Genomic DNA, 12,574 nt, shown 5'->3' on the forward strand with positions numbered 1-12,574 from the left:
GAATAAAAATATACATATTTACATATAATTATGAAAATTCCTCACCTTTCTTGCAATTTCTTCAGTTTCTCAGGGTCTGCCTTTATTTTTGTGGCTTCCTGTGCATCTGTGAAACCAGAGACTGCCATTCTGTTCCCATTATTGTTTTGATTTGGGAAATCAGATACTGCAAAGAAAGGAAAAGATGTATTTTCTTGCAGGGCCCCAGGACCATGCAAGTGGCCTTGCAAGTTCACTCTGGATGGAGAGGAGCTGGAAGACTCCACCAAAGAGAAGCTGCTTTGAGGATTTAGTAACAGATCTTCTGTATGCAATGGAGCCCCCTGAGGTTGGCTTGTTAAAGTAATAGCTTCTGCTCCCCTGACATCAAGCTCATGTGCACTGTTTACTGGAAAATAACTGTGGTTTTCAGGACTGGCAAATGGATTCCTATTTCTAATGGGGGACAGCGGTCGACGAACATTAAACCTTGAGTTTCCCTCTGAGCTTGAACTGTGAACTAAAGTAGATGTCATCGACAAGTCCACTGGAATGTCGTCTCTTGGGGCAGAATGCAACAATGATCCAGGAGTGTAATAAGTTGAATTTATTGATGATCTTGGAGCTGTTGTTCTGGCAGAAAGAAAATAATCAAGAGAAGTACTAGAATTGTTTAAATAGGTTTGCCAATCTCTTTCATAATCATGGGTACCAGGCCCATCTTCCGTAGAAGTGCAATCACTAAATACATCTTCAGCACTAAGATCATCATCTAGACTACTTTCGGATTTAGTGTCCCATGAATGAAAGGTCTTTTTCTTGCTTTCACTCTCACTGCTGTCATTCTCCTTAGCAGAACCCCCATCAGGCAGCCTGGGGTCTTGGAACACCCTTTGCCTGACAGAAGGCTGCTCGGTCGCTGGCTCCACAGCATTGCTTATTCTTCGTGAGCCATGACTGGAACCACTTCTTATAGAACTAGCTCTGCAATGTTCAGGATTGTCTTCGGAATTTGGATTTTTGGCCTGAGTGGCTGATGTCCCAAGAAATCTACTTCTCTTCCGATTGGAAGGAGAACAGGGTGGTTGCATACTGATCAACAAAAGTTCTTCCTCTATGTGGGTTTCCTCTTCAGTGTCATCGCTTTCTTTTCCAGGGCTTAATGATAAAACAGAATAAAAATCTTCATCTCTGAACCTAAATGGCACTCTTTTGGACCCTCCCATTGTGGCGGTTATGAGTGGTAGCCCCAAGGACTTGCTCGGTACTTGAGGACTGTCGCGTCTTTGGAAGGCCTGGGATATGGCTGGGTATGGCTCATTCTGAGAAAGAACACTCGGGTCTCCTTTTTTGGCTCTCTCATGGATATTCTTAGTCACTGTCATTAACTGTGAGGATGGAACTAAGTTTCTTCTCTCTCGAGCTGGTCTCTTCAGCTGGGTGTCACTTGCCCACCTTGGGCCTTCTTGTTGAACTACTGGATCTGCATTGAGAAAAGACAAATTTATCATTCTACTATAGGTGCTCATGAGTGAATGTCCTCTTAAAACCAAGGGTGTGGGTCCCTTAAGGTAACAGATAAGCCTTAAAGAAGAAAATACGTGTGGTCATAATGGCTGGAGGTATGAGAGGAGTGCAATAGAGTTGGCTTCATTTTACTGTTTCTGAATTTTCCTTTGTACATTTGTGGCGCTCAGGCTGGTTCTGGGAAAACAGGGGGTTAAAGATCCTTTCTGCAGAAGCTTTGGGAAGACTGCCCAGCCCGAGCTCAGTCAGGGCTGATGATGGGTAAATCTCACAAATGCCGGTTTTTATTCCCATATGTATGGGAAAGGAAAACCAGTACTCCAAGAATGACTTCTACGAAAACGACCAGTGCTTTCTCATCTGAATTCATTCAACAAACATTCATAATGCCCCTGCTTCACACACAGCATTACAAAAATCTTGAGAAAAGTACAATCTACTTTGGCAGAGTGGGAGGAAGGCTCTAGAAGCTGGTGCCCAGTTAAACTGATGAGCTCTAATTACATTTACCACTTAGTGCAAATAAAAATCATAACTCTCTCATGAAATCATTATGTCTTCTTTGTCACTAGCCTCTAGTCAATTTGTAACTTCTGGCTATAATATAATTCCTCCCCTCTGTGCCCTGAATCAAAAGTATGAGGAGATGTAGAGAGAGGAGACAGGTAAAGTGCCCATGTGAGCAGGAACTTTTACTGGTGAAATCCTTTGGTGATAAATCGCCTTATAACAGTAATGCATAAGCACTACTTATTGAGGGCTTATACCCAACGGGTCAGGCACCATGTTAACTGTTACATACACACATTTAGGCTCACAACCCTAAAACAGGAAACAGGCACTACAAGTCACACCACATGGTAAGGACGGCCCCAAGGCTTAGGGAAGTCACATAACTTGTCCAAGATCATATTTCTAGTAAGTGATGGAGTGAACATTTGAATTCAAGCCTGACTGATATGTGGTCTGTGTTCTTAACCACTACCCTGCGTTACACCTTAAGAAACTGGCTGGACTTCCAACTTCCTTGTGAAAATGAGAATCCATTTGATTCACTGTCATGTGTGTGTTGTTGAGGTTTTTTTTTTTTTACATCTTCTTGACGTAGATAGGACACGGAAGGTACTTCCCTGATCCCACTTACTTTTGTTCCCTCTTCTGCAACCTTCGCTGCCACCGTGCAGGATCTGATGAGTCGCTGCTGACTTTATTGTTTGGTTTCTAAAGCGGTTCACCTTGCGGAGTAGACAGGACTCTGAAGGTTTGGGAAGGCCTGTGTGGTAACAGCTAAGGCAGGTGAAATGCAAATCCTCTGAGTGGCTCCGCCAAAGGCCAAGTCAGTACTGACTCACTTTATTTGAGGCCTCCCAGGGCAGCACCAGCTCAGGTCTCTAACATCCTAATATTCTCTCAGCCTCTTTTATTGTGAACTGCATGGGACACTCAGCAATGCAGTGATAGTCCTCAGCTCTTCTAGAAATCCTTTATGCTCTTCTATCAGGCCCCTCGTGGGTTTTATAAACCCCAACAAGGGATGTATCAGCGATTCCAGGATGCTGTGGCATCTGGCTGTGTGTGTACAGGAGTGGAGCTGGTGTGCCCACCCAGACTGGGCTGAGTGCTGGAACCTGAATCTTCTGCTCGTTTCCTGAGCACACAGGACCTGCTGAGTGGCGGCAGCTGCCCCCTCTGCCCTGAGCCAATTTAGTTTGGGCTTTGAGAGACCCCTAATGGGCAAAAGAATTAGCTAGGGCAGCTTCTCAAAAACAGAAACTGAAAACTCAACAGGAACCATAAGCTTATTTCACGGCAGCCACCGAGCTGTCACCTAGTGTCCCTGGCCTCTGGAGCAGGAGAGTCACAGGCTAAGTGCTGCACTGCAGGGCCTTGGATCCCCAAACACCCTGGGGAAAGTATCTCCACCCTTCCTTGGCACTATAACAGCCTTCCTCTTTAAAAATTCAATCAGTGCCTCCCTGGTGTGTGTGTGTGTGTGTGTGTGTGTGTGTGTGTGTGTGTGTGTGTGTTTCCCCTAAATGTGGCAGACTGTGCCATTCTATATTTATGCTATTTTAACCCTATTTCTGTGTCTATCAAATAGGGAGCAGATTTCATAGCTCTAGGCCCGGGAATAAACACCCTGTTTGGTACACCAGGGACATGCTATTCATAGAGCAGCCCCACAGATGCTGCAATGCCTCTGGGAGGCTCTGCATGGCTCCAGCTGTGAATGGAGTGCCTGCCATTCCCAGTAGTTCAACTAGGTGCCACTGCACAGTCTACGAGCAACGAGAGAAACCAGAAAAAGCATCCGTCTGCCCCAAGACTATGCCTTTGGTCCAACTTCCTCATGTGCTTGGCCAATAGTTTCCTGCATTCTGACGGCCATACACTTTTAATTGTTTTCCTCAGGTTATAAAAGTAGTCGATGTTCCTTGTAGGAACGTGTAGAAGAGGATGAAGAAGAAATACCCCCCCCCCCAATCCAAAACTCCGATGTAACTGTTCAGGAATTCAGGGGTGGGTTGCAAACTGAAGACCCCTGGGCTATTCTCATCTTGCAGGTTGTACTTGGGCTCAGCATTTGAACTTCGTTAACGTCTTCTGGTGCAGCATGAATGTGCTGGTTTACCCTGGGCCCTGCAGCCCTGGTTTTATATTTCTCCTGCCATACCCTCCTATTCCCTGAAGGCATTGGGGTCTCTCTTATCTAGAAATATTGTTTTAAGAAACAAAATGGGGATATTTGGGCATCTGCAACATTATGTCCTGCTTTATTTCCTTACAACTTTTATTGGGAGCATTATCTCCTGCCATTAATTATTTTTTCAAGAGCATGATAGTAATCATAGTATAAGGACACATTATATAAATGTGTTTTAATTGAACTCTTCTCCTATCTTTGGGCATACCTATTGTTTTCGAGTTTTTGCTGCCACAAAGTACACTGTGATGAACGTCCTTGTTCATACATCTTTGACTACTTGCCTTATTTTCTTAGAACAGATTCATAGGAATTGGAATTGCAAGGTCAAAAGGTACAAACTTTCCAAAGACTGTTGACACATGTTGCCAAATTCCAGTTTGTACCAAGTTACTCTACAGGTAGGATATGAAAGCATCTCTCTTAACCGTGTCACCAGCAATGCATGCCAAGGGCTTGGCATAGCATCTGACACTACAGTGCCCAGGAAGTGTTAATTATTAATTTCACTATCAGTATTGAGTATTATTTTAATAAACTTTAATCAATTTGGTAGGCCAAATTTATGTAAATTTGTATTTATTACTTAGTGAGGTTGAAGTTTTTTCCCCCCAAATGTTTAGTAGCTACCTATATCTCCTCTGTAAAATTGTCTGCTCTGCCTCTTCCCCACTTTTTTCTGGTAAGTTTTATTCATGGTTTTCTCATTGATTTGTAAGAGCTTTCTACATATTGCCTCTTTGTTACATTTGCTTCAAATCTCTGATATAATTCAAACATCTGGCTCCTGCTCCAATTGATGCAAACCACTTTAGCATATGAATAAAAGAACAAAAGAGAGACTAGTGTGGAAATAATTAGGGAATGATAAGGAGCCCTGAATATAATATAAAATTGAGGCAAATTCTCAGTGAATCTCAGGATAACGGAAGGTGTCTTCTGGGTGCAGATGGAGGACTGTATGAGCCTCAGGGGTCCAGGAAGTTTTCACGCATGGGAAACCTCACCTTTCAAATAGTATTCAAGAGTTCATCGAGGGCCATTGGGAGGTGGCAGGAGAGAAACGAACAATAGTTCACTGCCCACTATAGCCAGGTGCTGGTCAGTATATTATTTCCTTCAGTTATTATAGCAATGCAATGAGATGGGTTTCATTATTCTTATTTTAAGACAAGAGAACTATAACCCAGAGTGGCTACTTGACACCCAAGGCTCCACTGCTACCGTGTTTCCCCGAAAATAAGACCTAGCCAGACAATCAGCTCTAATGCATCTTTTGGAGCAAAAAGTAATATAAGATACTGATATTTATATTATTATATTATATTATTATATTATATTATATTTATTATATTGAAGACCTAGTCTTATAGTAAAATAAGACCAGGTCTTATATTAATTTTTGCTCCAAAAGATGCATTAGACCTGATTGTCCAGCTAGGTCTTATTTTCGGGGAAACACGCTAGGAGGAAAAAGAGCTAGAATTAGAAGTGAGGTCTTCCCTTCCCTACAGGAGGCCTTAGGTCATCGGGGCCTGTGGATGTCTAGGTGCTACAGGCTCACATATGCTCTAACTGCCCCCAATTCCAAGCCATCCAAATGCTATCATCTTCTATATTTACATGTGTCCATTTACATATTTTAAAATAAAGGCTACTGTGTTCAGTGGGTGGCGAGGAAGTGTGATGCTCAGTGGTTCCCCCAAGGGGGAGAACAGGTCCATGGCAAGGTTGGCTGTCAAGTGTGGCTTTCCCTGAATCCCACGAGGTTCTTTAGGCCCTGTCCTTCTGTCTGTCACCATAGGAGAGGGCAACATGGTTAGCAGAGCAGCACGGCTTAGGCTTAGGCCTTAGATGAATGCTCAGGACTGAAAGAGGAGGTGTCCACCCAACCAGCATTTTGAAATAAAGCATACATTCATTTGATGTTATTTCTTACACATTTAGATCTTGACACCTTGGATCAGAGGGAGAAGACCTCTGTGGGGTGTGAGCAGTTTGCCCCCACACACAGCCATCCTCCCCTCCTGGGAGGTGGGTGGGAACTATGGCCAAGTGAGACATTCCCAGAGCTTCTCCACCTCCCATTTCTGCCCCAACTCCAACAATCATCACCCACCACCCAAATGCCCTCTCTGGAAGTCTAACAGTGGGCACCCACTCAAAACCATGCACAGTCATGCTTACGCAGTAATGACAGAAAAAAATAAAAAATAAACTCCCTTCTGCCCTGCCTTTCCCCACCAACTTAAGGAAACTAGATCCAGTGGTTTACTTTTAAAACCTTTTAAGTGTTTCATTTTAAAGTGTACTCCCCTTCACATAAAAGCACAAGTGTCTAAAAAACCCTATAGAATTCATCAGGTAACAGCACAAGTCAGTTCTCCTCTCTGAGGAATGAGACGCATGAGCCCCAGGTCCTTACCGGCTCCCCTGAGGGTCGGCACCTTCGCAGGCAGCAGTGATTTCTGTCTGCTTCTGTCCCCAGATGCTCTTGGGCAATGTGTGTCTGGGCTGACGGTCATTCTCCCCAGGTTTGGCCTCCTCTTCTTTGATAAAATCTGTTGTGCCTGGGCTGCTGAAAGGTGCAAAATCTTTTCAATAATTTTTTACAGGAAAACATCACCTGTATAAAGAATGCTCAGAGGGCCTGCAATAGGGAAGGCAGTTAAGAGAATGGACCCAGGAGGTCAGAGAAGAGTTGGAAGAAGAGTTGGATTTGAAACCTAATTCCATGCCCTTGTAGTCATGTGGGCTTGGGCAAATCACTTCACTTTTCAGAGCCTCCGTTTCCCCACCTGTTACATGGAAATAATAATACCCACTTTACAAAGCTGTTATAACCATTAATGAGCACCCATGACACCTGCAATGCAGAGTCTGAAGGGGTCTTTTGCTCTGAAGTTTCTAGCTTCCAGTTCATTGAGGTTAGGATGAGCCCATTGGTAACACCATCCAGAACCTTCTACAGTGGGGCACACAAAGGCCCTGCTCCTTACCTGTCATCCAAGTTTGAATCACAGCCTGTTTTGTACCCGCATATTCATATCCTCAGATTGTTTATTCGCTAACATGGCCTTCCAATGGGGTCCCAAGCATTGGGGGCATTGGGGACCATATACCTTTTTTCTTGCCTTTGAACTACCCACCACTGTGCTGGGATGATACACTCACGGGAAGACGGTAACTAGAGTGTAAACATGGATTGAGTTCCCAATGAATATATATATATTTTTTTCTTCTTTTTCCCTCCAGGGCCCATCAGCTCCAAGTTGTCCTTCAATCTAGTTGTGGAGGGCGCAGCTCAGCTCCAAGTCCAGTCGCCGTTTTCAGTATTAGTTGCAGGGGGCACAGCCCACCATCCCATGCGGGAATTGAACTGGCAACCTTGTTGTTAACAGCATGCGCTCTAACTGACTGAGCTAACTGGCCACTCCTGCCAATGAACATTTTTAATTTACATTTCAAATTAGGTTGCTGATTGGTCGGAATAATCTCAATTTCCTTCTTCACAGGTACTGAGCATCGGTGTGCGTGAGTTTGGGAAGGAGTTTCTGTATTTCCCATGCAGCGCCACAAGTTCTTGAGTTCACAAGCAGTTAAAATTGTGAATAGCTGGACTAAATCCTTCCAAGAGAATTTTCCTGGCTCATCCCCTTTTGGACAGTTCAGAAATTTCACAAATAGCTGTAGCCAGCAGGCAACAGGGGTAAAGCTGGGAAGGGTCCCTGTGTTGTGTGCGAGAGAGCAGCTTTCTTGGCACATGAAGACAACTGGATTTATGTTCCAGAGTATAAATTGTGGTTGCGTGAATAGTTTTCCTCCAGATTCAGGAAAGGAATGAAGTTCTCCTTGGCAGCCCATGAAGTCTAGTTTCATACAATGATAGGTACTACCTACTTTCCCGGATAGGCCCCAGGAGGGGAAGTCAGTGGGTTCTGTGCCTGAGACAGACAGGATCATGTTCCACAGGAAACTTACTAGAAGAGGGAAGCTGCCTCTGGTGTTGGGTCCAGCTTAGGGCCAGTTAGTGGAGCCCAGAGAAGCTGTGGGCGTGACCAGAAAGGAGAGGTGAGAGCTCTCCAGAGATTGAGAATATAGTCTTTGGAGCGTGGAGGGTGGTTATTAGACACAATTTCCCAGACCAAGAGGAGAGTGAGAGGAGGAGAGTGAGAGGGAGGGATCAGGGGCTTTACAGTAAGGGACCCAACACAGGGGAAATGGGGGAGGAGCTTTCTCAGCACCAAGAGTTGCTTTCGTCTAATCCAGAGGCTTGTCCTTGAGGCCTCATCCCTCTGCAACTCTCAGAATTCAACAACTGCCTCCTGCCTCTCACCTGACTGACAGGGGAAAAAGCAGCACGATTTTTATTTACTGAGGAAGAAGTGGGGGGCAGGAAGGGGTGGAGAAACCATGGAAGGGGCCAGCTTGGGGCTCAGGCCAAGTCCAGTGCATGTTTGGGACCCAGCCCAAAGGTCCTAGTCACAAACATTTCACTTTGATTCCCAGCAGGAACCCCCATAGAATATTCCAATTTCCTTCACACCCCAGGCTGTAGAAGAGTCACAATGCCCACAGCCTACTCCTCCACTCCATCCACACCACTCACCCTCAGGGGGAGTGACCCTCCTTCTCAGTAGGTCCTTCAAGGTCTGTTTCTAATTGTACGTCCACCAAGTCTGCTCTGACTGTGCTTTGGCCTTACGGCCTTTAGCATTTAAATATTCCACAGTTGCCTACTGTGTGTCTTTTCTCCCTAACTGGAATGTAAGCTCCTTAAGGTTGAGGACCCTGTTTTAGCCAGCCTGTGTGTTGCTTCACACTCCCTGCAGGACAAATACTACCCACCTAGTACGATCTGCAGGGCTTGAGAAGGTGCATTCAGCTGAAACTATGGGGAAATCCCAGAAATAGAACAAATTTTTTTCTTGTGCAAAACACCCAAGGTGGCTTACGGTAGCAGGTGATTTTCTTGTCTTATTCAAAAAAGTGCTTTCTTCAAAGCATCAGATCTCTTAAATTATTTCCATTACCATGTCTCCTCTAATCAAGTTTTCAGCAAACTAAAGTAACGAAGCTGAATGACTAGAGATTGTTTTACCAGGCTTGGCAATGAAGACATCACTATTGGTGGTGCAGGCAGAATCCCCTGACATTTGACAATTTGAACCTCAGTATTGGCATCTGTAAAATGGGAAAATTCCTATCTTGTAGAGCTAGGGTAAAGTTTAGCACTAATGTATGTAAATGATCTAACACAGTGTCTGGTACTTATTAGCTGCTAAAAATGGTAGCTGCAGCTTCTATAAATAGTCATAATAATTGGAAATCTGAAGTCACTCCCATGAAAGAACTGAATTTGACCAGGACCTTATTGTTATGCAGGCTTCATAGGTTGAGAATAACTTATTCAGCAACCTTCATTCCTGACTCCCTCAAATCTTTCACAAAATCCAAAAGGCAAATAGCAGCTCTGTTTTTATTATAATTTGTTCGACAAATACTTGTGTGTCTTTGCTCTGCCATAATTTGAGGATGCGCAAAGATGAGTAAGACCTTTTGATCATAACCTTAAAGATTATAATCTAATTTGGCTGTACCCTGTGAAACCCTTTAGGTTCTATGGAAAGCTAATTCTTGTGAACTGTTCCTTCTTCTCCGTCTGTAACTGCAGTCATTAATGAGGTGCCTTACACTGCATAGTTTGTATGTACCTGGGCTCCAGTTCCCAGTCACCTCACACACTCCCCAAAGTGAACCAAACGTCAGAGCTTTGGGGCGTTTCCAGGATTGTCCTCACCATGGCACGGTCCATAGATTAATTTGCAAGGAGACCAAGTCACATTTACAGTGGAAGATGAAAGCTAACTCCCTCTTCAGGTAGTAGGACAGGCCTTTTGCCTTGCAGAGAAGGGAGGGGCAGTGTGTTCAGGAGATTTTTCCACCAGGCAACTCAATAACCTGAAGTTTGTTCGTGAGTTTTGGAAAGATCGTGGTTTGCTTGGGACAACACGAAACCCGTACTTTGTTGTTCTATAATAGTATCTGAGCAAGGCGACGCCTCCAGTAGCAAAGAAACCAAACAGCTGTTTAGATGAAAGTTGTCTCGCCTCAGTTCTCTTGACAATGCTGGGGCACTGTAATTATTGACTGAATAGTTCTGAATTGGACCAGGAAAGGAAATAAAGGTAGAAATCTCTTATTCATACAAGCCCTTGACAAATGGGCATCAGGTCCATTTAACGGTTCACATTAATTCCATGCACCTACCAGTTGTTCAGTTCCTCACATCACTCACCATACACAGATACAGTTCTTGACACACAAAAAGAATGGGAAGGCCCCAAATTCCTGAACCTTCACCCCTCCCCCTCACTACCTTGACTCGAACGCCTGGTGCTGAGGAGGTGCCAAGGTTCTAAGAGATGCCTTTTAAAAATTTTTATTGCTTCCTTTAATTTAGATTGTGGGGAGAATTATAGCTCAATTGCCAGTGCTTATGTTTCCTTGGTGTAATAGGCAGCTTTCTGTACAATCACAAATAATAGGCCACGTCTATTTGCCTATTTGTGTGTGCTGGAAATGTGTGTTGTCTCACATACCCAGAGGAGATCTTAATTAAAGCTTAATTATGTACCATAAATATGTTTTATTTTTGAACCCAGGAGGTGGGATTTTTGATTTTGGGAAATGTAGTACCTAATAAGTAGGCAGAAAAGGGAATGTAAACAGTGACTGAACCCTTTAATTTGTCCCTCCTCTGTGTGCCTCTGAACGGGTTTGCAGTTCCAGCCTGTGCATTCCCAGGGCCCTGGCCCAGTGTCCCCCTCTCGGGGCTGCCTCCCATGATCTGATAGGGAAGAGCCCGTTCGGTTTCTGGGGGTAACATTCCACAGTGTGCCAGACACAGGAGTGAAGAAATCAAATGAGTCTCCAGAGATGACGGGATTTTATTGGTCGCTCATTCCTTGGTGCTAGAAGGGCGCTGAGTGAAGTGGCAGCAGCTGTCTCGTCTTCCCACTCCCCTGCACACCTCCCCTCCCAGTGGTGGTGGTTCGTGGCATTGGCCTCTGGGCCCCTTCCCGTCCACCTGCCTTCTGGAAGCCTGATGTTCTCCTCTCCCTGACTCGACTGTGCTGTGTGCCTGGCCGAGGGTGACTTACCACAGGAGGTAAATTCTACTGGGCCTTCTGGGGCCAGGTAGGCACAGCACTGGGGTCTCCCCCCGGGTGGGGCAGGAGACTGGGAAATAGCACAGGGCTGCTGGAGACTCGGGTCCAGGGTCCAGGGAGGAGGCAGTGGGTCTCATGAAGGAGGGCAAGGAAACTGGAGGGAGATCGGGGGAAGAGTCTTGGGCTACTGGGGTGGCAGGTGGCACTAGTGGCAGGACGAGGCAGCAGTAACTACTATTGGGCTGCATGACAGGGGCGAAAGCAAAGACGGAGCAGTAAGGGGAATATTCAACACAGAACAGCGGATGCTCGCTGCTGTCACCTGCACAAAAGAAAAAGAGCAGTCAAGAAGCAGCATTCACAGTGGGAAAGGACAGAAAAAAGTCTGTGAATGAATCAAAACTCAAAAATTGCCCTTCGGGGGTGGCGTCTCCAGGTTTCATGGGGCAGGAGGCGCCTAGCTTGGATTCCAAGGTCGTGGAGGAGTTAACCCGGGAAATGGCATCAACCACCATCACACCCTTTTCCAGCCAATCGTCTCTGGAGTCCCTGACAGATGCAGGAAAGTTCTTTCCCCACTAAGTTCCCGTGCGGAAGCTCTCGCTGCCTTCTCTGCTCCCACAGCCAGTGTAATTAGCTATTCTGGCAGCAACATATGGTGGCCGGCAGGATCTCACTTAGGTAAGGCTCTCCCCGCCCAATCCTCCAGCTGCCCCTGGTTGGAGGTTGTGGTCATGCCTTCATCTGGCCTTTCTGCTGCAGAGGGGAAGCTTGGGAAAAGAGAAAGATGCAGAGAAATCCTGGTGGGATCATGAGAAGGGAGAGGGACCACGGATGGGAAAGGCAGGTGGACGAGGGAGGTGTCCAAGTGAAGTTAATGATTTGTTCACTAACCTCACACTCAATCTGCCAGCCTTGCTGGAGGCAGAATATGGGCACCTGACAGAGAAGTCATGATCAGAGACCCCCTCATGCATGACAAATCTCTCAGCTCTGCCACTAACCAGCTGGGTCACCTTGGTTCTCCTGCTTATCTTCCTGAAAACTGTTTCCTCATCTGCAAAATGAGGCAGGTGTTCTCTCTAGCCTTGCTCCTCCAAAGGTGGTCCTTGGACCAGCAGCAGGGAGATCACCTGGGAGCTTCTGAGACCTGCAGAAATCCAGCCCACCCAAACCTACTGAATCAGAACCT

At 45.5% G+C, this 12,574-nt stretch overlaps 1 protein-coding gene across 1 annotated transcript in view; it reads right to left on the reverse strand.

The window, feature by feature from the left end:
- MARCHF10 (membrane associated ring-CH-type finger 10) overlaps nt 1–12,574 on the reverse strand; it is an 85,873-nt gene that overhangs the window by 24,559 nt on the left and 48,740 nt on the right. The window contains exons 5-6 of the mRNA XM_074320075.1: nt 6,636–6,788; nt 46–1,462 (exon numbers count right to left, since the gene is read on the reverse strand). Coding sequence (XP_074176176.1) covers nt 46–1,462; nt 6,636–6,788 — 1,570 coding nt within the window. The remainder of the gene's footprint in view (nt 1–45; nt 1,463–6,635; nt 6,789–12,574) is intronic.

The sequence above is a fragment of the Rhinolophus sinicus genome, linkage group LG15, assembly GCF_036562045.2.
Source record: "Rhinolophus sinicus isolate RSC01 linkage group LG15, ASM3656204v1, whole genome shotgun sequence".
In the NCBI taxonomy this organism is placed as follows: Eukaryota; Metazoa; Chordata; class Mammalia; order Chiroptera; family Rhinolophidae; genus Rhinolophus; species Rhinolophus sinicus.